The sequence below is a fragment of the Pleurodeles waltl genome, chromosome 4_1, assembly GCF_031143425.1.
Source record: "Pleurodeles waltl isolate 20211129_DDA chromosome 4_1, aPleWal1.hap1.20221129, whole genome shotgun sequence".
Taxonomy (NCBI): Eukaryota; Metazoa; Chordata; class Amphibia; order Caudata; family Salamandridae; genus Pleurodeles; species Pleurodeles waltl.
Genome location: NC_090442.1, coordinates 657,282,297 through 657,307,452, shown reverse-complemented (window position 1 = coordinate 657,307,452; position 25,156 = coordinate 657,282,297). Strand labels below are relative to the sequence as shown.

The window sequence follows — 25,156 nt, the reverse complement described above, 5'->3', positions numbered from 1 at the left end:
GTGACAAAATGGGGCCTTCTAGACTGAAGGGCAAATATTAAGGAGATTATCAATATTCAGCACTCTGGCGGCTACTGCACCTTAAAGATTGGAATTTGGCAGGAGTGGTGCGATAGGCTTATTGCCTTTTGAGAAGAGATTGTAACTCCCTAAAGCGTTTTATATGCAAGGGGATTTTTGAACAAAAAAAGAAAAATCTGTGTTGTTTTAGGAATTTCAAATATGCACAAGACCAACTTGATTTGGACCAAAGTCTGATATCTTCGCTATCGCTAGCCCAACCAAAAGCCCTCCTGAAACAGGCTTCACTCAATCTAACCCTTCGTCTGGACATTGATTCCTCTAGTAAAAAAGGGAACTATGAAGTAGTAATGAACTCTACTATTTTGAAAAAACACAGCCATAATTGAAATGGAATATGGTCCATGGGAGTCAGACATTTTCGGACACTAATGAGATTAAATATCCTACCCTTAAACGTATTAACATTAAATGGCACAGATCACCAATTGTATCTAATCCCGGCCAAAATGAAGTTCAGGATCTGAAACATGCATTATTTGTCTGTCCTGACTTGTTGTCATATCGTCGCAAGATACTGAGACCCTCTTTTCTTTAATTTTTCTATTCGAACGACGGCTGAAGCTGTGCATTTATTGCTTAGCTTTCCAAATGAAATGTTTTGTATTCACGTTTGTTTTTTAACCTGTATTGAAAGTTTTAGTATAAATTATGTTCTCTGGTTTTGAATCTGAATGTACTGTAGGTGGTAATCAGCTTGATTGGTTTTACTGGTTATATCTTACTTTTCATCTTCTGCATTCTCTTGTTTTATGAGGACCTCTTCGGAGTTACAAATCATGAAATAAAACTTGAAACTTGACTGACAACGTAAACAACTACCAATGTTAGTCAGTGAGAGCCAAATATAGACCAATAATGTAGAGGTGGAATCGGTTTGGGTTGGCGCTCTTTCCAATGTCAGTCTCAGGCTACTCTCCAGACACAGCGTTTGTGCAAAGTGTTAACTCAAAAAGTATGTAGCAAAGGTCTGGCTCCAAACAGGATCACGCAAAACATGGGCACAATGAAGTGTGGGATCTCTGCGCCCGGCTGTCATCAGTCTCTCTGAGGCAGCACTCAGCGAGGGCCCAAAGAGTGGGCCCTATCTAGAAACTTCTAGCCCTTCAACAACCGAAACTGTAGTCCTATCCCCCACCCCTACCATTTTACAAAGGTAGCGCTAACATCCATTTTGCCTCACTTCAGTGTTAGGTCTCCTCCCTCAATGTACAAGGATGTGCAATACACTTCCATATCTGGGGGAAGCTGCCCTCATCCTCCCTCTGGTGCCATGCTAAAAACAGCAGTATCTCAAATGGAACCCATTGCCCCTTGTGCTTAGAATCATACAACACGAAGGGTCCTATCATCACACATGTGCTACATACTTGCTGCACTTATGATATATAAACTGGATGCCAGAGCAAGGTGCTGGGTTTCACCTAATACTGGAACTTTACATAAGAGGAACTGGTGGGCTCACCTCCCCTTAACATAGCGGTCTCATCACACTATAGATTTACAGAACTTGGTATGCTGCCATCCTCACTTAATATAATGCACCCAGGGCATGCACAACACTCCAACAGCCACTATACATGCATGGTCAGTGTACCCCTTGAGGTCACTGGACTTTATTTTGGACATCGCATTACCAAGGACAGGTCTAGGCCTCTATGTTCATGCTAGATTAGTAAAATGCCAAACAGGATACCAGTTTCACAAGCAGGTGGGCACTCTCTTATCCCGGTGCCCCAATAACACCATCCACCTGTTTTTTTCCACCTTATTTAAAAAAAAAAAACACTTTCCATTTCACTACGCTGTCCCTGTATGACCTCCGGTTTTCTGCCCCCATAAAACTCCGTTTTTTTTTTAATTAGAGAGGGTTTTCACAAAAGTCCCACTTTTTTCTCCTAGTCTTATTAAGTGCCTAATCCTCCCCTTACTTCACTCCCTTGTTTTTTTTTTTACTTCCCTCTTACCATCAAGTACGTTTTTATTCAATCTGGTAATTTTGTAAAGGGGATTTAGCTCCTTGTTTTTTTTTGCTGCAACGATATTACCTAACCTGTTTTTAGTCAGTATAAGTTAGACTGATTCGTGTATGGTTGTGTGCATCCTACAGATCTGTGAAGTGCATTCCACTGCTAACACACCACAGCCTCCGTACCTACCACCGGGTTCGCAGAATCTGAAATCATATCTCAGTTTCACTTTCCTGGTGAAGAAGTTTACCATCAGTTACAGAGTTGGATATTGTCCTCCAATATTTTCAACATTTTGAGCAGAAACATTTCCTTGTTTGAGGGAAGGTCCCTAAAGAGAGAGTAATATCTTGAAGGCCCCTTTTGATGAAGTCAGATTTACTCTGGGCATGCAAAGGAAGAGTGCACGGGGAGGGGAGCCCAAAATGTGGAATAGCAAGGCTACGAAGCAATACAAATGTCAGGCCTGGCCACCCATTCAATTCTTTGGCTCCAATGATCTGTAACAATCCATTTAATAGTTGCAATAAATATATAGGGAGAAGAGGACGTGGAGACCCCTTACACTCTTTGAAGGGCTTGGCTTACTGGTGGCCCAGTCACGTCAGTCGTATCACAGTATTCCACCTTGATGCTGATTCCTTATGCACAATCTTTGAGTGAGTATGCAAATTGTAAGAGTTTCTTTTTTTTTTAATCACTGCTTATTTGGGTTACAGTGCTTGGCTATAGTTTACGCCTCTCCTATGGGTGAGTCCTACTTGGCTCTTCTCCTTCTCCCACCTCCCCCCATCCCCGGGGTGGGTCCACAAGCATTTCTGTAAGAGACTAAGGAAGCCCTGCACGTACATGTAAATGAGTTGTGCTTATCTGCAAATAACGTGAACTATAAATGTTGTGGGTGGCTGTGTATATGAATTAAAAAAAAATATTAGCCGTTTGTAACCTACTATTTTAGCGCATATTAACAAACAAACATGCATAGAGCGGTTGGCTTTGCACGTTAAAGCACAGATTAGGGTGTGAGAGACCAATTTAGACAGGAAGCAAACAGCTTGTCAGGTACCAGAAATATTCAAAGAAAACAAAGGTAAGGAACAAAAAACACTCCGAAATAGATGCAGTTTCTTTACAACGTACCAGAGTCTGTTTACACACCAGCTGAGCAACCACAATGTGTTGACAAGATCAAAGACCTCACCTGCTGGCACAGCTCGCATCATTCTCCTCCCCTGAGTCATGCAGCATCCCTGGCAAATATTTACCTGCTCAGCGAAGCTCTGATCGAGTCAATGCATCTCTCTTAAAGGGAAAGCAGCAGTCACTCGGAAAGAAAACAACAAACGCTTGTGATGGGGAACTCCTTACTTGTATTGCTGATGGTCCTTTGTGCTTCTAGTTTTGGCCATGAACCGTTCCGCAAGCTTTTCTAGGTTCCGGGAGTACTCAGTTTCAATTTCTGCCTTTTTCCGGAAGAAATCCTGTAGGTCCTGTAGAAGCTGCACCCTCATCTCTGTCTGCTGCTCCAGGCATTTCTGCTGCTCCACCACCTGTGCGCGGATCTCTGAAAGAGACAATATGTGCAGTTAAATTATCTTTAGAAGCGCTTGATCATACAGTGTATTGTAAAGTAATTAATTATACAACGTTTTACTGTGCAAAATAATTTGGAAGTTTTCATGTGTCTAACTGCAGGAGAAGGCACCAGCAAAAACATCAAAGTGATGGATGGAATGTTTGAATTTATCTCAGCACTGGCTATCACTCAGGCTGCATCCCAGTCAATCATCATTGTCGCTGAACATGCCACCTCTGTTAGGACCCAGTCACAAGAAAATCAGTCTTGATCCTGCCCCTCATGGGAACAGTCACCCTAAGTGGGGAGGGGTATGCCCAGGCGTGGGCCCCTTGCCCACTGTCCCACTGGAACCAGCTACACCCAACTGAAGAGGCCGAATCATGGTGAAACCGTTCTTGGGTTGCTGGTGTTCTGCTTCAGAGATGACTTGGTTAGGCTGGACTGTTCTTAGTGGAGCAGGGTCAAGACTGATTTGCATATGTCTGGGTGGCATGGTGGAAAAAAGAATGATAGGTGGGAATGCTACCCCGAGCAATTGCCAGTTGTTAGACTTATTGCCAGCATCCTCCCATCACCTTTTGTGTGGGAGAAGGCAACAGGGATCAATATTATCAGACTACATGATACTGTAGTACACCCAAACTGGAATATGTAACTAAGGAATGAGATCCTTTCCCTGGAACCCATGACTGGGAATGCCGGGTTGACATAGTAGGCAAGCCACAGCTCTCTGAACGGGAGTGCTTAGTATTTGTTAAGAGGTGTCACTATATTACATGGTCTCCATTTTGGTTGTGAGTGTAGCATCTCCACCAAGTCATGTGCACTCCCTTCTTTCACACAGTGGCCACTTATCACACTGGTGGTGGGGATTTTGATGGAGCAGCAGTCCACTAGTAAAGGAGGAGAATAAACAAAGACACCACCTGCATTAGAAACATGGCATGCAGATTTTTATAGACACCTGGGCACACCTTACAAAATGTGTACAGAGGTGCTAGATATGTCTTGACATGTGCATAACGAGTTTAAGTTTAAAAAAATCCAACATATTATTTTCACTAAGAAAAAGATAAAGTTAAAATAACAGTGTGTCACTAAAAGGATATCTCCCAATGACGATTTCTATGTTCTTGACAGATAAGGCAACAAACAGACTCCCCTTCATCGTTGGGTACTACTGTCAAGAACCTAGTCATCGTATTTTGCTTCTATGCTGCCGCCCACCACAACCTCCCTCCTTTGGGCCCTGCTGTAGACCCCACGACAGTCAAGAGTCAACAGTTGAATCGCTGTACCAAAAAGATGTTCCCTGTTTCATCTTCACCGAGCGCTCTGAACGTTCTATCACATAAATCGTTGGATCACAATGAGACGCTGTCTTCCAAGAACCAAAAAATACTGAGGCTAATGAGCTTCTATGGTGGAAGTGAAGTGACTCGTTTGCAAACGAGAAGTTTCTGAAAAAGGCCTATGACTAAAATTCTGCAGAAGCAAGGAAAAGGTCTCCCTCTGTTTTAAAAACATGGATAAAATACATAATGCGAAGCCATTTTTAGGCTGAGTGTGCAAGCGCTCTGACGTGTTGTAGTCTATCTGTGGGCTTTTAACCACGCGCACCGCACACCCATCATTGTCACTCGATCATGGGCTTGTCTTTCAAAAATTCTTTGGTATCATTGGTAAATGCTTTATGTTTGACCCTAATTCGAGCAGTTTTCATACCGCCTTGGCCATCGACCCTATTACATGGATAATTGCACATTTGCCAATACGTTTGACTGCGGGCAAACTTTTTCCTTTTGTATCTCTCCTTCACGCTCATGCTCATGGTAGCCATGGCGCTTTGAATCGGCTCGCTTATGTCAACTGTTTTACTTTTCATTTTCAATTTATGTGGCAAGAAAAGTCCAGTTCAAAATTTACAATGCTAATAACTCTAACTCAAGCAAACGTGAGATCCAATGCATTGCAAATGTTTGTGATGGACTTACATTACCATGGAGAAGGTGTGGAGACGAGACAAAATTATGCTGCTGAACTTGGTGTTTGTAATTTTGTCAGCTGAACACATAAAACGTTACCCATTAAACTTTGCTTTTCTATTTCTTTTTGTACTGCCCACATTTTTCCAAAGTACTATCATTCTAGTGAACAACATATCTTAAACCATTCTTCAATGCACATTAACACCCTAAACATGTTATATTACAGTAATGCCACTGAGTCACACTAACATGTTTTGCCTATGTGCTTAGAAGTCAAACACTGCACAGCTTTTTTTTCTATAAGCAAAATCATATCAAATGAGTCTTCCGAGGATGGAGAAAAGAGCATGTCATTACCAGGCTCCAAGCACCTCTTGGGTGGAGTGGTGCAGTGTAGAGTGCAGTAGCATAGAGTAGAGGCGTTGCGCACAGTGGTGTAAGGCGGGGTGGAGTAGAGTGTCGTAGAGTGCAGGTGCACAGAGTAGATTGTTTCAGAGTAAAGTGAAGTGGTTTACATTCTGGAAGAAAGCAGCAGGGTGCGGAAGGTGGCATCTTAATGGAGTATCGCTTCAGCACTGCCCTGAGCATAAATATCTGGTTATTTGCCTGGACAGTCAAGGTTCATTTAAATCCCATATGCGTTCTTTAAAAAGCAAAGGCACCAGCCTCATGTTTATCTTCACAGCTGTTGCACAGAAATTAGCCGAACCAAGTCTTGATCCCCTACTCCAAGTGATGAAAGCAAAAATAATTCCTTCACTATCCTATCAGAGTGAAATCACTCAGGTAAAAAGGCCACCACACTGGACAATCACGTCCTACGAACTTACAAAGCTGCCCTACGTCTGCCAAAGAGAGCGTCGCCTGCACAAATAAGGCTTGAGTTCATCATAGTAAAGCAGTGACGGGCCAGAGGTAGTTCATTCTTAAATTTTTGCCATAGACTGAGATCTGCTTCCCAAGATTCTATGCATGGCTTAATCAGGCTCGGCTTAGCAAGCTCAGGACCCCCCTCCTACAAGCGCTATGTAGATGACAAGCAAATGTAACTCTCCCTTTGAGAGGCCTGGGGCAAGCACCTCCCACAGCTGGCATTCAAAACGTTTACAGCAGCCACGGCAACAAAGCTGTCAAGGCTGGAGGATATTTCAGCACTGAGCATGCAGTCCCTCGCCTGGTCAGTAATGAACTCCTACATTCCTTGGAAACAACAGAATTACATTACCTGCACCTACCCATTGTGGATCAAAGCTAGGCTAGATAAACTCAGACTGCAGAGTGGAACTTGCAGGTCCCCTCCTGACATGGCGACCCACAGAAACCCTTGATGCAAGGTGCCACCTCTTCAGTTTGGACAAGGAAATCATTACTCACATCTTATGCATTTGTCCTTTCTTGCTACAGCAAAGAAAAGCTCTTCTCTGCCGAGACTTTGTTCCTCTATGAGTTCAAACCTGTCAGGCGGTAATTGCTAGCCTGAACCTGGACAACATCACATTGAACATCAAAAGAGTTAAATTGCTCCTGATGATCACCGCAAAACTGAGAACAGCAAATACCACCTGTGCTGCAAAACTTGGTCCTTAAAAATCTTATCTCAACACAGATCCCGCACAACACATGAGGCATTCCTGAGTTAACCTCCGGCTCCCCTTGTTCCACGGCTTTCTTTCTGCTAAGTCACTCACTGCTTGTCACATCTTTGTGCAGTCGTACTGTAATTAGGGCAACTGTGCTGCCTGCACCAGCCTTTTGCATTTGTTTAGTCCCTTTAAATGATCTGCTGCGGAATGCTTGGGGACAACATCTTAACCAACTTTGGGATAATCCTTATTGTCCCTGTATATTGAATTTTTGTGGAATGCCAGGTCAACATCTGAAACAATCCTGTGCAACTCTCACTGCCTTTTTAATATTGCCCTTCTTTCCTTGATACATTTTGGTGCATTTGTCATTCAACCCCAGGACAATTGTACAGCTTGCACTAGCACTTCCTACACTTGCGTGCATCCTCTAAATGTTCTTCTGCAGAATGCTTCGAGACAATACCAAGAGCAACCTCTACTGTCGCTACACTCTTTGTGAAATGCTCAGAGGCATCATCTGAGGTGACTTTAAGACAGTTCTCTATTGCCCTTTGCACACTGAACTTTTCTCATTGGTGCTAAAACTGAAGGTCATACGATCCTCGTCATTGATTTAAATGTTGCTTTGGCACCTTGCACCTTCTTTTGTACTACATGTTTTATAATGGGTATTATTGTTTTCAATTGTTGCTTTATTTATATTCTAATGATATCTTTGTTATGGTCTTAACTGCACAATAACTTGCTATTAATATTACTATTACTAAGAATTATACAGTGGAGTGGTGCAGGGTAGAGTGGTTTGGTCCAGGATAGAGTGTAGTGGCATAGAGTAGTGGTGTAGAGTGCAGTAGCATCAAATGCAGTGTTGCAGAGTAGAGTGGTGTAGAGTGAAGTGGTGCAGAGTAGAGTGGAGTTACCTAGACTAGACTGGTGTACAGTGCAGTAGCGAACAGCACACTGCTGCATAGTCGAGTGGAGCAGAGTGCACTAACAGAGTAGTCCAGAGTAGAGTAGAAAGTCAGAGTGTAGTGGAGTAAATGTCACACCAGGAGCCAACTGTGCTAAAGCCAACCCTGGTGGTCGGCCATTGTTGTGTTAGTGGAAAATGTATCATTGTAAACAACACACGCATCCACCATATCAAATAAAAACTAGGTTTTGACATAGACAGGATGTTTAAGGCAGCAGTGTGAATAATGTAGTGGGTTTCCGGCCTCCTGTTTGTAGCTTTCAGGAAAGATGTAATCTGTGTTGCCTAGGCTTTTATTACACAATGCTACTGCACATGCTGCACAGACTATTGCTCATTAAGTGTACTTGTGTAGACTACACCTTTTTGCTTGCTAATGCGTATTATTATTAAAAGGGTTTGGGACTCGGACTCATTGATTGTAAGCAGAAGGATCATTAGTCATTCACTATGGGATCACATTAAGCATAAGACAACAGTGCTTTGATAGAAGAACTACAACATGAATATTTGTTTTGTGCATGCACCTCCTCCCTGCAGGCCTGTTTTAAGGGTTATGTTACAGCCTCATAAACTGGAGCACAGGAGGGGCATGAGTGGGGTCTATGGGGAGAGTAATCTGCATTCCTCTTGCTTTCATATAAACAGTCTCACTTTGAAGCCACAGAAAGAAAAGTAAACACCAAGATCACTATGAAGATGGAGCCTGGCATTTGACCTTTGTGTTTAAATGCACAGCAAATGTGACAAGATAAGAACAAGATATAATGACCTGTTTACAGCAAGTGAGATCTTGGAAGGATACAGTAAACAAGGTTTCAGCAACTAGAAGGACAAACTGAAGCTAGACAGCCTAAAACAAATAGTGCCAACAAATAGAAGGCAGGGAAATGTGAGTTACAAACCAAAAAAACAATGGCAAGCAACAGCATAGAGGGATGCTTTCCCAGGAAAGCTTTCTGAATATCCCCAAGATGTCTTCAGCAAACCAGACAGCTGTGCTTAGGCTGTAAAATACAGCCTCAATTAGAGGTCGATGGGCTCCTATGGGTCTCGGAGCCACTGCACTTGCAGCACCATTGGTAGCGAGACCTTGCTGGTCTCAATGTTTAACCACATCTGCTTACTGCATTAACATTACTTCTACCTCACAAGTTGCCATGTGAAAACAGCCCTACCCCATCCCTGCTCAGTACGCTATGGAGAAATGTGTTAACTGTAGGAACAGATGAATCACTAGTAATTCGATATTGTACTTTATATTGAAATTATTAAAAAATACAGGTGGCAATAACAATCGCAAGCATAAACGTAATGTCGACAAGAGGCAACAGAGGCCACTCTGGCACAAAGTGATGTGGATTGAAATGCAAGGTTAGATTAGATTTGTTTTTTAGGACATATTCACCAAGATCAAGTGCTGGATTGGAGTGTTGGTGATAGTGGTATGTCAGTGGATCATAGGACCTGACCAAGAGTATTCCTGCATATAGTCACATTCCTTCATATATGCATAATGTTAGTAATATTCTCCCATCAAAAAGAAATTATATAACACCAGTGGAGTGACAGAATAAAGTGGGACTCAAATGGAATTAATAAAAGATGTTAGTTAAGATGTACAAAAAGTGTGTAATTGCAGCAGGATGCATTTTCTATTAAGAACCTTGATGTCATATATTTATTTAGCTCATATTTTTCAGTTTTTCCTAGTCTGCGCATGCGCTGTCGCTTCAAAATTTTGGTTTTTCGTTCAGTGTGCTTACAGACCACCCATTACTTACACCTCGTTAGCATCATCCTCACTCATTCACTTACTCCTTAACTGTCAGCTGAAGCATGTTTCCTTCCTATTCGAGTGTTTGTTCTTGTAAGGAGCACATTACTTGAGTCCTTCGACTGCTCATATTTTAGCTGCTTCTTTTTTATTTGGGTTTAATCACTCTAACAAACTGTGTCTTTTTCAGCTGGTTCCCTTGTCTCCCCACTCCATGCGTACCATCCGTTATCATGCTGTTATGCCCCCTCATTGCCCCCCTCCATTTGTTGTCTGTGTTGGCTTGCCCCCTCCGTCCATTTGTAATCAGTTTGGTCTTGCCCACACCCTTCCTCCGCTGTCCCTCTATTTGTTGCCTGGGTTGGTTTGCCACCACCCTCACTCCCCCTGTTCGTTGTCCATGTTGGCTTGCCCCCAATTCCTTCCTCCCACCACTGGTTGTCCATGTTGGATTGCCTCTACCCTCACTCTAGTTGCTGTCCATGTTGGCCTGGCCTGATCCCACTCTCCCTCTCTCCATTCTTTGTCCTCATTGGCTTGCCCCCACTCTCCGTTTCTTATCTTGTCTCCACCCTACCTCCCTCTATTCACTGTCTGTGCTGGCTTAGCTCCCTCCTACTCGCGCTCCCCGCTTCCATTGTCCATGGTGCACTGACCCCCTCCATCCCTTTGTGGTCTGTGTTGCCCCCACTACCCCCGCCCACCATCCACCACAACTAAAAAAAGATCTTTGATGTAGACACCGCTGACTGTGCTACAGGGTCTCCCCTCCCCCCACACATTCTCCGCCCTCTGTATTTCCTCTTCCCTCATCCTGCCTCCAGAAATTAAAAAAAAAAAGAGCTATGACGCGTCCAGCACTGCTGCGTCATTGCACTTTTATTTTCAACTTGCCGCCATGCTGCACAGGAGCCCTGCTGTTGTACAATATGGCTAAAAAATATTGGCAAAGCCGATACCTTGTGCAATGTCGACATGTTGGCTTTGCCAATGCTTGTTGTAAAGAGCTATTCTACCAAAATAATATCCACGCAAGAAACAGACATCTTCAAACTGATATTGATTAGAGAACCTGTTAAAAATCACTGCAGAGAAATGGCAAGACAGACAAAGAGGAGGAAACCGAAGCGGAATAGAGAGACAGGGAAGCACCGGAGCGTGTGGGGGCCCAGACAGGAGGGGATCAGGCGGGGTACCGTGGACAGGGAGGTGAGAGGAGAGTTACATTAGGGTGTGAGAAGAGAAGCAGAGGGGGCAGACTAAACGCTTTCTCCCTTGTTGCTGTTTCCTACCTTTGGCGCATTACTTGTCTCCCCTTTCTGTCTCTCTCTTGCTACGGGTCATAGTCTGTGGATACCAAAGATCCAGGTGGGCCAGAAGAGTCGTCAAGTGGCGTGAGAGCCAAAACACTACGAAATGACAGGCTATGAGCCATGGATTAGGTGCTGAAGCCTGTTTGGCTAAAGTTTAAAGAGGTACTTGTGAAACTGTTTTCTGAATTAATCCAAAGAGAGGCGGCAGCTCCAGCGGAACATGAAACTGAAGAGTTTCACAAGTACAGTGGTGTGGGGAAAAAGCTGCTGGAGCTTTAGGGGTGCCAGCTTAGGTAAAATAACAGTAAGGACAGACTGCGGTGCGGATTAAAACCAGGTGAGAATAGGCCTTCAAGATGATATAAAATTGAAATCCACATGTCTGGAATCAAGGGAATCACCCTGAGGGGGGTGAGGTGAAGTGAGAACGGAAAGACGTCCGATTCTGGGAATATGAATTCTCACCCCCCACAAAGCCTCCCCAACACATATAATTACTGATATATTTTTCTTTGGAAGTGACAGACATGCTATATTTGCAAAGGAGGACCCAGGAGAGCTAAAACAGAGATTCATCATGCTTGTGATTCCAAAGGTAACTCTCAGAAAAACAAGGCGTGATATCTTGAAGGGGTCTCATAAGAGATTTTGCAATGAGCAGCTATTTTTAGCGAGCTGGAGCCTAAAGTTTTCAGGCCAAGTTCTCTTATGTTTGGAGTTTCTACCAATCAAATCTACACAAGATGAGAATTTACCGTTCACAACGAGAGCACAATGAGCCCTGACTTCTGGCACAACTGGTGCGCTACACGGCAGTTTTCATTCAGTGACTACGTTTCGAAGCATGCATTCCTGCAGGAGCAGGCCAGCAATACCCGCCATTTCTGCCCCGGCAACACAATGTATCCCAAAAGAAACGGTAAACCTCCCACTAAGTGCAAATCATATTCATGACATAGGGCCTTCCTCAGAGTCTGATGGAGTGAAGTTTCACCAAGAGGCGGATGTTCCAACTGCTGTATTTCGGGTATCACTGACATCAATTTACCCCTATTATGGTGGATGGGGCAAACACCACTTTTTGGAGGATGTCCCATATATGCTCTATTCTACATACGGGCCATAGCCTTTTCCTTTCACTATTATGGGCCTAAAACACAACATCCCAAGCATAGTGTGCAAACGACAGGAAAGGGAGAGCAGAAATCAATGCTTAATTTGAGCCAGTGGTTTCCAGTGCCGGGCACGACACTCATTTTTGAGGGCCGGCACTTCGTTTTCTGCATCAGGCATTTACTGCGAGCAAAAGACCCATATGGGAAAGACAGAGTAAGAGAAAAAAGGAAAAGCATCATAAAGGGAGAAAACAGAAAGCTGCAAGAGTGAGCTAAAGGGGCAGAGAGTGGCTGTAATTGATCAAGAGGCCTGAGATGGCTTCAGGATTACGCTGCCTCAGTATTCCATGCTTGCACATTTAGACGCAACAGCTGCGTGTTTCAAAGGAGAGCTTTGGGCACCGGCACGTTTTTATTTACAAAATAAGCACTGGAAGAAATACTGTATGAACTAGTGAGGAAACACTGCATTTTCTGTTCTCTTTTCAGACTAACTGCTCAGAAAATCACGGGTTACTGAAGCAAGCACATATAGCAAACTCAAATTGATACTTCTGGGGCAACAATTAGACCATTAGGGCAGTAAATAAATATGTGTTATTGTATGTGTATAATTTACAAATGGATTTACAAAATTGATATATAAAGGTACAGTCAGTTTAAACGCTCAACACTTCTTACGCATGAGGTGGTGGTGACATCTGTTCTTCGCATCCATAAAACAATGTTTTTTATGTGTAAACAATCTCGAAAATTCTTTATGAATTATGTTCTTTTCTTTTGTATGCAAAATGTTAAAAATATTATTTTAAAAAGTGCATGTACGCTTGAGAGTTTGTAGGTTACCTTTTGTTGCACTTTAGTGCCTTTCTCCTTTTTGCCCATTTTAGCCAGTTTATCAGCTCTCCCTTTCCCACCGCTGCATCCCCTGCGGCCCTGCCCCCCTCACGTCCCCATTTGCCCACCGATCCCCGCCTCCCAGCTGCTCCTCCCTCCCCCTCTTAATGGCGGCCGCTGCGCCGAACCTGCCTACCTCAACGAGCGTCTCAACTTCCAAGTTCCGCCAACCTTGCCCTCGCCACCGTTCCCCGCGTCCACTGTATCAAAGCCGGCGGCAGATTCTTCTCCCAGCTCGCCGCCAAGACCTGGAACTCCCTCCCCGTCAACCTACGTCTGACCAAGGACCTTCTGACCTTCAGGAAGCGTCTCAAGACCTGGCTTTTCGAGCAGTAGCCCCCGTCCCCCCCCAGGTGGCTTGAGACCCTACCGGGTGAGTAGCACGCTTAACAAATAACTGATTGATTAAATGATTGATAGGTCCACCACCAGCCGTACCCACCTTTCACCTAATCTGTGTGATTCAGAGAGCATCTGAAGTTGGCTGTAGTGTGTTAAGGTTTGGAGAAGGCTTAGGTAGCACTGCTCTGGTTGGGCTTTAACAAAAAACATCAACCCTGGCTTGGCCGTGTATGATCCACTGGCAGCAGGGCATTCAGTGAATAGGGGCAGGGACAAACCACTTTACTCTATTGATCCCTTTATTTTATGAGCAAATTACAATTTGTAAATTAAAATGTACTTCCTTAAATGAACCATGTATAGTCCATGGGCATCCATCTGTAATATTCATGGTGATGGCTTCACAGCACTACCCATCCTGATGGCTGAAACTCGATAAGATTACCTCTGAATGTGCAGGCGGGGAGAGATCAAGGTCATCTTTGGGCAGAAGCATCAACTAGCACTTAAAACTACCCCACCTAGGACGTCTGATGTCGTCACGACACTGCATATTTTCTTTACCTAAAACTTCAAGTATGGATGTGAAGATGAAGAGCTTTAGAAACCCTGGTGGAAATTTTAGGTGACCATTTACAAATGCTTTACACTAGACCCAGTTAGTGCTTGTGGCGTTTTTGGCACTGGGCTGTTTATGTTGAGATGGGAAAAAATGGAAATTGTATTTATTAAATGTGTTATTATTACTATTAGTATGTGATTATAACATATATAATACAATACATAATATGTATAGTATATGTTATATATAATTATGTAGTTATATTATATATAAATTTATATTACTATGGTAATTATTGTTCATAACATATTATTATATATTATATGTATTTATTAAAATTATATTTATTAAAAAGATATACCACAGATATGTTCCGGGAAGTAGCTGGAATCAAACTCAATGGTCACCCTAACAGTTCAGTAGATGTTAAAAATGCCTACGCCAGCTGCTGCGCCCATTGAAAACCATTTGTTAATGCTCAACTGGAATTTCAAGCAGGGAGAAGCCTTGCCCATTTCTTGGTGATTTCTTTCGGTAGATGGCACCCCAATCTCTACAAAAATGGCTCTGCCCATACTATTAACATCACACATTGTTCCTGAAAACGGAATCCAAATCGGTTTTTTCTGGAATACGGATTAATAAATGATGTATTTATGCCGTGTCCCAATTCTTTATAATAGTTCGTTAGGAAAGTTTGAGTAAAGCGCCTAAAACAATCTAGCAACAAAATACAGTGTTTGATCCCAAAGGGACGTTGTTATCTTAACGCGAAAGCAGCTGACACTTGGAGATCCTTGGCGTTTAATAGAAACGACAATGCATTTGCAGATATTTCCCCACAGTCTTTGTGTAAAGTAACTGCGGCTGTTGGTTCGGCGCAGATCCTGGGAGCACAGAAGCGGGCGGCACACTGTGAACTTAATGAACAACCCAGCGGGGCCCCGCCGCATTCTATAACGCGCCTGGATGCTCCGACAAGACACCGGCGGCCAGGCAGGGTCCGAAAAAAAACATACATGTCAATCCAAAAAGACTCGCACAAGTACTCCCAACTCAGACGTGTTTTACAATCCCTCTGGAAGCTGCAGAGCACTTAAAACGCATGGGACATAAGAAAAGGCATGTGGCCATCAGAGCTCAATGTGTTTTGTTTTCCGTTATGCGCAAATTGGAGGATCCTTTTGAATGACAAAGAAGAAACACAATTTTTAAAAAATCTGGCCTGACTGCTATTATCTAAAGGTGTTTTTTTTTTTTTTTTTTTTTTTTTTTTTTAATCCAAACACGTTTTAGGATTTTCTTTGCGCCACATTTCACTTAATTGGGCTCCCGTCACCCGTGATGCACCGCGAGCAGCTGGGCCCGCGCACACTCATTATCCACGTGTGGCTTCTCGCTAGCGGTCAGGTCTGCGCGCGCTTCGCGTCGCCCTCATTTGCCTGCAGATTAAGCAGGCGGAGAGAAAATTAATTTTAGAGAATTGACAGTGGCAGTCTAACAGCTGACTGGGTCTCAGGAGGTCCTAAGGGGAAGTGAGCTAGGATGTTCCTAATTGCAGAGAGGAATTCACATATCAAAGTAATCCGAAAGGAAAAAAACGATTATAAACGAATAGGTGTTCATCTCTTCTATTTAGAGCAGTCCTTATATAGGTATCCTATGTGTGCCTAATGCCTGCAGCACCCTAACATAGTTTCAGGTGTCCACTTCACTTAATAACTATAAACCCTGTGTTTTTGCAATACAATACATTAGGTTCTGAGTGAGCAAATGATAACTTCTGTGGCATTGACAGCTAGGCCCCAAAAATGAGGGCAGGCCTTGACAATTAGAGGGTATATGGAAAAATATTATTTTAAAAGTGCACGTTCGCTTGAGAGTTTGTATCTTAGCTCGAGTTGCAGTTAGCATGAAATTGAAAAATCAGGACCAAATGATATTTTCCTCTCTGAGTTATAGGCGAGTCATTTCATTGCTGAAGACATTTGACCTCTGTGCAGAACCCTTTCACCAATGTGTGGATGAAGTAATCAAAGAAGCTGGACCTATCGTGGTCACGGGGTATCTCAGGCTGAAGAGTCTTGCAACTGGCTCGCAGTTCTTTTTTGAAAAAGTCAGTCAGTTGGCTGTAATATGTTGCACATTCCGCAGGAAAATTCAATGCAAGCAAATTGTAAGCATTGTTGTTACGGTGGAGCATAGCCTTCTGGTGTTTGCTCTTCTTGCGGCTCCTGGTGGAATATTTTGTTTTCCGAAATGCATATAATCCACACGTAAGACTGGCTGTTAAATAGCAGTGCAAGGAAAAAGTTACCACATTGAGGGCCTAGTGTGTTGCAATGCTCAGGCAAATGTAGTCACTCCTATATCTCTGTCTGTCCTGTATATGCATTACAGATCTACACTTCATCGAAATCTTTTTTTACAAGACTGGTATGATTAATGGCATCAAAGTACTGTGCCACAACATGCTTGGGATCCATCTCTTTCCATCACACCAAACAGTCTCCACAAAGGACAGTCCCACCTATACATTCTTCTCGAACCACTAATGCAGGTCCATGACCCCTTACGTCTGATGAACCTCCTTTGTCATACCAGACAACTTACGTGCAATGATAACTCCATAGAAACATGATCAAAAATCATTTCTGGCTCACAGTCCAAGTCCACAAATTATTTTTCTACACAATACATTGTCTATTGAAACATCTCTTTGACCGCTTACAGGCACATGCACACTATTCAGAGTTAACCCCTTCACTGTTACATTATTAAAGTGAGCCCCAGGAACACATCCACTACAATACAATTGCCACTTCTGTGGCCCTTATGCACAACACCAGGCACCTCCCATAGGTGACACTTCTGCCAGGCCCCTCCCCTATCTCATTAGATGATGCACCTTGTGCTCATGTAACACCTCCTTTGCAGCACTAGCATGCTAAGCACCAGACACAAGGATGCTGCAATAGAATTGGAGCATTTCAAACCCTCGTGCACCACACCCAACTCTTCCTAAAAAGGGCACACTGCGCAGACGCACCCCTGTCCCACCATAGAGCTCCTTGACTTCCAACTCTTCCCAGAGACGGCAAAAACACTATGGTGACACACTAGGACCAGGTGTTTGGACATACTGGATAATACAACATTTCATTTCATTACATTGCTAACATGGAAATAACATGCCTGAGATCGGAGGGCTCAATGGAGAAGGATTAGAGGAAAAGAGAAAAAAATGAAGAGACATAATGGAGGGTGGCCCAATGAAAGCCATTTTATTGTAATACTTTTTGCAGAGCCAGGTTTTAATATTCTTTGTTTTGAATGCAGAAGTGGCTTGAGACAGACAATTATTTCAATGGGTTGCGCCAGTGGCCGCCAATGAGCAAGTTGGAAACCTTGTGGTACTGCGTTTGGAGCAAATGAGATCTGTGGAATCTGAAGACAGTAGTTACTGTCAAGTGGCTTACTGTGGCCAAATTATATCAAGGCAGGTGGGTATTGGCTTAACGGCAGCTGCTTGTTTACACAGGCGTCTTGAAGGACACTCCATCTAAATTTTAGACACGTGGTCCCTAACATGTATAATTTTGTGTTTATGGGTTATGTTATGCTATGCGGTTTCTATTGCGTACTTCTGACAATTACTTGGCTTCTAATCACTTTGGTCAATGATTGTTCAACATCTTTGAGAGAAGTAAGTTCTTTGATGAGGAAATGTATTTGAAAGTGGCAAACCTGTATATTATGTGATCTTGCTAAGAGCTTGGCCAAATCTTTATAGCTAAAATGTGAGGGTTTCCCAGTTAAATATGCATGTTCAGCACGTCTTTCTAGGTTTATCCTGGGATTAAAATGTATTCCTTTGTGCTTCAGGGCTGTGGGCAGTAGGCGTGTAGATGTAATGGGAATGTGTCTTGCAGTGGGCAGGGCTCAGCTTTTTTGTTTAACTTGCCCTGCCTTTAGGCGTGTGGTATTTGCCCAATTAGCTCATTCTGGTATATAAAGCGTAACTAATGTAATAAAAGACTGAAGGTACCGTTATTCTGAAGAAGAATCGGAACTGTGGCTAATAAAGGCAAAAATAAAGCATGATAAATGGGCGTGAGAAGTCCCTGGGGCGGATGCAGGGCAATCCAGTGCATGGGAGCCTTGCTGGCGTGTGGGAGCAGAAACCAGTCACTGTGTGGCTGCAGCGTCACGCACCATTCACAAGACGCGCACGTGCTGCTTATAATAATAGGGTGGTCTCATTTAAAGGAATACATTATCAGCCTTCCTTGCGCGGCAAGCTCGAAGGGTGTTTTTTTTAGCATTACACGCTTTTGTGCTGCCTTCCTTTGCCTCGCTTCCCTTTCATTTGTAATTAGGGTACACTTTTTTCCTAATTAAAAGTCTACTCCTAATTAGGAGTCTCAATGAACAGTCGCAACACTTTGTCGTGCTTTGCGGCTCTTGTTCGGGTGGATGCCCAGCCCCATCCCCCAGGTTTGCTTGAAGCTTGAAGCTTGAGTTTTAGACATTGGACATTTTACAGTCTTGGCCTAACGTACCTAAGGAGCATCAGAATTGAACACATCACTTTCAAAACTTATAGAAATACTTCACTGTGTGGTTTGTCCCCTCCATTGGACCGGGCCGCCCCAGCGCCTAGAAGCAAGGGCCGTCTGTCATGCTTTGACAAACATTCAGGTGTCCAAACAGTATTACATGGGACAGCCTCCTGAGTACAGCACATTTTGCAGGATGTGCAGGAAACCGGAAATGCATCTTCCGCCATCTTTTCCTCTGAGAAGAATCAGGAGGATAAAGTACGAACTGCAGAACACCAAAAAAAAACAAGGTCTTATAATCCAGACTCAATATGGCCAACCCACCACTGAATTCTTTCGAACTTGGTAATGGCCAGTTTCATCAGAGCATAACCATTGTATAGAAGATGCATCACACACATCGTTCTGATAAAAGATGTGTTTACTACTTTTTCTTTGGAGGCCTTAATTTCACAACCTGCGATGATTTATTCTTTGAGTTAACTCCACCAGGGGACTGCATTCACTGTGTTCTGCGACCCACAGTGGCCCCGACCCAAACTTTGCAAATCTCTGCTATTTAGACACTAAGTAACAGTAATTAAAATCTAAGCTTGGAACATTCAGCATCACTACGTAAATGGTGACACGTTTGACAGAACTGCTCAGGCCACAGTGGACGAGCCATTGAAAGCATCCGCTCGAGGTACCGCAGCTCCGCAATCAGTCCCTCAGTAGCATTATGTGTGAAAATTATCAAGTGTCTCATACATTTTGTTACTTTACTCTAAGCACACTTTTGTTCCGGAATAGGCAGAATGCTTTGTACACTGTGTGCTCACCTGGGACCCCAAAAGGGCGTTAAGATCCAGATAAACAGTTACAAAGCAGCAGAAACAAGGACGTCTCGCATTACACTTTAATATATTTCTTTTGAATGACTTGTCCTAAAAGCCTCGGCCACCTGCCAACAGTGGGATTTCAGGCAATTTTTAAAGACATTGGTGGATGACTGCTGTTTGAACAATATTTCAGAGTATATATTTGAGAAGTACATGACATATTACTCTTTTCCCAAGATTGTATATTTCACTTACAAAATGCATAGTTTTGCAAGTTTTATATTTATAGTTTAACAGAAATGCCTGTTGATCGTAGTCTGCATAATACTATCTGTATAAAGTCTGCATAATGCAACCAAAAGTCTCCCTTGAGACTTTTTATGTCGGTGGTAAAATCTTCATTTAATACAGTATGAGGACCTTTGGTCAACCTTGCACTATATAAATTGCTAGCCTGAACAGGTATTGTCTTGACTTGTACTGGGTGCTCCTTTATGTCTGGGGAAAGCTATTCCTCTCCGACGAGCTTGAACTAGGGCAAAACACAAGTGTCAGGGGTTGCTTTTATTAATTCTAGGTTGGCTTGGATGGTATTTTACCAATCAAAAGATGTAATATTGTGCCTGGAGTGGTAAAAAGCTTTTGTCATTTTTCAGCTAGACCTGGATGGCACTGTACTAGTCCTATGCTTAAAGATTTTGCTTTAAAATGACAAAATGCTTTGTCACTTTCTAGCTCAATGTGGATGGCGCTGTGCTAATCCTAGGCTTAAAAACTCTTCTAGAAAAACAGACATTTGAGGTGAGCAGATTCCGAGCGTCAATGGTGTTGTAGGGTAATCCATATAAAAGGTATATAGGACCTGCTCTCCCATATAATCTTTGGGAACTACCCAGAGTTCTCGGCTTCTTTGTCTGCATAACACACACACACACACACATTATATATATATATAAATATATATATAATTTTAGTATATGTGCTGCAGAAGCAAGCACACACACACACACACACATATATATATAGGTTAAAGGGACGCTATACAGTTAGCTGTTGAAATGAGACCAGAACTAATGTAAAAAAAAAAATATATATATATGGAAATTCGCCTGTTATAGTTTAGTTAATTAACTATAATTTGCTCTCAAGTCATGCACTGTTAATCCTAGGCAGGCGTCACCCTGTGGAGGTCAACCAACATGCGCACAAAGTGCATAGAAAGGGTTGCCCTCATGGCCTCACCTCCCGACCAGGCTCAGCAGTGAACTCTGCAAGAGCATATTCCCCCACTGCACACAAAGTTTGTCTACCAAAAGTTTTACTATTTGAAATTACAAGCAACTGAGCAGATGGGTAGGATGAGTGAAGAGAAGTGGAAATGGGATGCTGTACTTATACAGGTGTTTCCATCTATAACTATTTCTAGCCTTTTTAAAAATACAATGTGCCTCAAATTAATAAAAGCCTATACCTTACAATTTTAACCTTCTGGTTTCATACCTGTATTATCATCTCAATGCTAGTTTACTTCAGCCTGCTCCTCGGGAAGCTCTCTAAATACCGCATCAAATACAACAGCTCCTACTCCAATAAGGAGTGTCTCACTTTTATCTTGAATTAAAAATGTTAGCAGTCTAGCTGCTCATTATAACACTGTGGTAAAGCTGTAGTGGAGCCCTGGTGAATCAACGGATAGGCTGCTGCTGTTGTTGGAAGTACGTTTTACTCAGAACATTAGAATCTGTTCTCCCATTCTTGAGAAAGATAGTGTGAGTTTAGAGAACTGTGCTCTCATTTTAGTTTCTAGTGCACATTCGATACCTTCTATGAGAAAATCGGGATCAGCATTTTTCCCAGGGTAAAATCACCTTAGAACTATAGGTGGGCATAACTTGCATAATTTTATTTAGCATAATTACGTGGAATTACCAACAAATTATGCAAGATTCCACATAAATGTGCGAGAAGAGTAATTCAGCATTTACATTTATTTTTTCAGTGCACAAATGCCCCTTCACATCCAAAATGAACCCAAGGATGCATTTTGTGCTATGAAATAGCACTAAGACATGAATAGCAGTACGATTTTCCTCTTATTTTACTCCAGACATTTAACGCTATTTTCTTAGTGCACAATGCATCTTCATATCAAAAGATGCAAAGACGCATTTGCCGTAGGAAAATAGTAATGTGTGACAATATGAACAGCAGCTTGTTAAATTCATTGTTTCTGTGCTTATTTCCCCTAAAATGACTCAATTATGCAATCAGGCATAATTATTGGTAATTCCGAATCAAAGAGTAATGCAGAATTCCCAAAATTACTCAGATTACTCCAATGTAATTAGTATTATTCCTAGGCCTACGTAGAATACACTATGATTCCCAAAATTAGTATGGCATCCATCTATCTATCTATCTATCTATCTATCTATCTATCTATCTATCTATCTATCTATCTATCAATCAATCAATCAATCAATCAATCAATCTGGACCTAGACCCCACATCCGCCCACAACCAACTACAAAGTCTATGTAAAGCAGTTGCACCCTGCGCAGACACCGGACTGGTGTATTTGCAGTCAGATTGTCTTGAGACTGAAGATCACCATCGCCTGAGTCTGTACCTAGCTCCATGCAGCTGACTTGCATATGATTCAGGGCAGTTTGGTTTGGGTTTTTTTCAGGGTCACATAAAATATTTCCGAGCCCACCAGACACACTCATTTCCTCCCAGTACATACCCCTTGATGCACGTGACTGTCTGGATACCACTTTGTTTGTAGCATTCCTACTTGCTTTGCTTACATTAGCACATTAGCTTCATATTAAACTCCCAAACAAAGAAACATAACAATGTCCCTAACAACTCATGCACATAAAACAAACAATGGTAAAGCAAGCAGGGCTAAGCCTGTGAAAGTCTTTTTAAAATTATTTGGTGAATTGTGTTATACGAGTGGAAATTTCTCATTTGGTGTCATTCTGCTACTATGGCTTGTTCTTGACGTGCACATAACACATCTTTTTTTTATGTCTGATGGCATTTATTACAGAGCAACACAACACAGCACAGCAAGGTCAGTGCAGCACATTGTTCCTTATTAACAATTATTTGTTTGCCAAAATGGCTAGCAAGCTAACAAGTCTATCATACAGACACTTTGCCTTTTCTCAGACTTAATGTACTTGTCTTTCCCTGATTCTGCTGAAGCATTGGTGTAAAGGCCTAGAGCTTTATATGCTCTACATATAGTTGTGAGTCTGTTCGAGCTGGATGCCCAAGCAAAATGATCAATCAATCAATCAAACAAGGCAAATCACCTGTGAGGGTCTCATGGCGCTTGAGCTGTATGCTACTGCATGAAGGAATGATCATTCGAACATCCAGGTCTTTAGTTCTCCACTGAATTGCTGGAGTGACTGTGAGGTCCTGAAGTGCAGGGGGAGGTTGTTCCAAGCCTTGGCTGCTAGATGGAAGAAGGTGCGCCTTCCGTTGTTGGCTTGACGAATCCGTAGGGTGTCTGCGAGAGGGAGGGAAGCTGATCTGAGGTATTTGTTCGGTTGGTGGAAGGTCAGGCATTTGTTGATGTATGCTGGTCCTTCATTGTGCAGGGCCTTGTAGATGTCGGTCAGCATCTTGATTTGGCATCTCTTCTGAATCAGGAGCCAATGTAGTTTATTTAAATGGGGTGTGATGTGGGTCCTTCTGGGGAGGTCGAGTATGAGCCGTGCCACTGAGTTCTGTATTGTCTGCAGTCTTTTCAGGAGGAGTGCTGCGATTTCTACATAGAATGTGTTTCCGTAGTCAACTCTCCTGGTGATGAGGGCCTGTGTGATGGTCCTTTAGGTGTCTGCTGAGAGCCACCTGAATCTCTTGCGGAGCACGCGCAGGGTGTGGAAGCAGGCAGAAGAGACTGGGTTGGTTGACTTGTTTCTTCATGGATAGCTTGCTATCCAGGATGATGCAGAGGTTGCCGGCGTGGTCTGTTGGAGCAGGGGGTGCGCCAAGATCTGCGGGCCACCATGTGTCAGTCTATGGTGAGGTGTTGTTCCCAAAGATGAAGGCTTCCAGTGGGAGGATGAGCTGTGTGTCATTGGCGTAGATGATATTGAATCTGTGATCTGATGGTGATGGCCGGGGGGAGTCAAGTAGGCGTTGGAAAGGGTCGGGCTCTAGGATGATCCTTGGGGGACTTCACAGATGATCTTCTTGGGCTCTGAAGTGAACGGTGGGAGACTGATCCTTTGGAATTTGATGGTGAGGTACGAGGTGATCCATTTGAGGGCGTTTTCTTGAATCCCGATCTGGTGGAGTCTGCTGATCAGGATGTGGTGGGAGACAGTGTCAAACGAGGCAGACAGGTCCCTTAGGATGAGGGCTGCTGTTTCCCCACAGTCCAGGAAGCCTCTGATGTCATCTGTGGCTGCAATCAGGGCTGTCTCGGTGGTGTGGTTAACTCGAAATCCAGATTGGGGGTGGGGGTCCAGGAGGTTGTGGTCTTTTAGATGTTGGGTGAGTTGCCTGGTTGATCACTTTCTCGATGTCTTTTGTTGGATAGGGGAGCAGAGAGATAGGCCGGTAGTTCTTCAATTGGGCTGGGCAAGCAGATGTATTTTTCAGGAGGAGCCTCTCTTCAGCATGTTCCCAGACTTCTGGGAAAAAGGCAGCAGGGGTGGAGGGATTCAGAACCTTCCTGAGCTCATCGCTGATTGTCTTGCTTCCAAGGTGGAAGACGTGGTGGAGGCAAGGGTCTGTGGGTGCTTTTCAGTGTACAGAGTTCATGATAGAGATAGTGTCTTGTGTTGTGTGGAGTTCTCAGTGGACGAGAAGTTGTTTGGGGTTTGTGTTTGTGCATGTAAGCTGTCTGCGGCAGAGGGTTGGCGTTCACAGTTTTCGTAGACAGCTGAGATCCTGTCATTGAAGAAGTCTGTGAGGTTGTCACACAGTTCCTAGGAGGGAGTGATGTTGTTCTCGGTGGCTGAGGTATTAGTGAACAGTAATGAGTTCCCTTTGACAGGTGGGCACAAAGAGTTGCACAGGTTAAGAGTCAGGAGAGTAGGGGTATCTGTGTGCTCAGATTATCTTTACTACTCTGAGACAATGTCTCCCTTGTTGCAATCATTACATTATGATACGAAAGATAAACAAGGTAGTAATACAGATTTTGGGCAGCAATTTTACCTATGTGAACAGAAACCTCAGCACTGCTCTCCTGCGGTGCAGCTCTGAATTTCAGCGTAGGGCTCAGCTGAAGTCTGGGCTCTTTTTCTCCAGACTTCTCTGTATCCGTCTTCCATATGATAGAGCACGGTTTGATTACTCCCGAGTTCATGTGTTATATTACCAGCTTAGACGAACAGTCATCATGATTTTAATTAATAGTGTTGTTGTGACAACCAATAGAATTTGCATGAGGTCCTACCTTCTGGCTTAACTATATTTGAGCATTCTGCTCAAGAGTGTGCTCCAAAGAACGTGCGCCATGGAATATTTAAGCTAGACACCTAGTATCAGTGCTTAGTTTGTAAAAATAAAAAAAGAAGAAACTGCCAGGGCTCTTGTCAGGAGCCCACTACACCTTGCA

At 43.2% G+C, this 25,156-nt stretch overlaps 1 protein-coding gene across 1 annotated transcript in view; it reads right to left on the bottom strand.

The window, feature by feature from the left end:
- Nucleotides 1–25,156, bottom strand: part of SRGAP1 (SLIT-ROBO Rho GTPase activating protein 1) — a 413,075-nt gene that overhangs the window by 233,251 nt on the left and 154,668 nt on the right. The window contains exon 2 of the mRNA XM_069229120.1: nt 3,420–3,615. Coding sequence (XP_069085221.1) covers nt 3,420–3,615 — 196 coding nt within the window. The remainder of the gene's footprint in view (nt 1–3,419; nt 3,616–25,156) is intronic.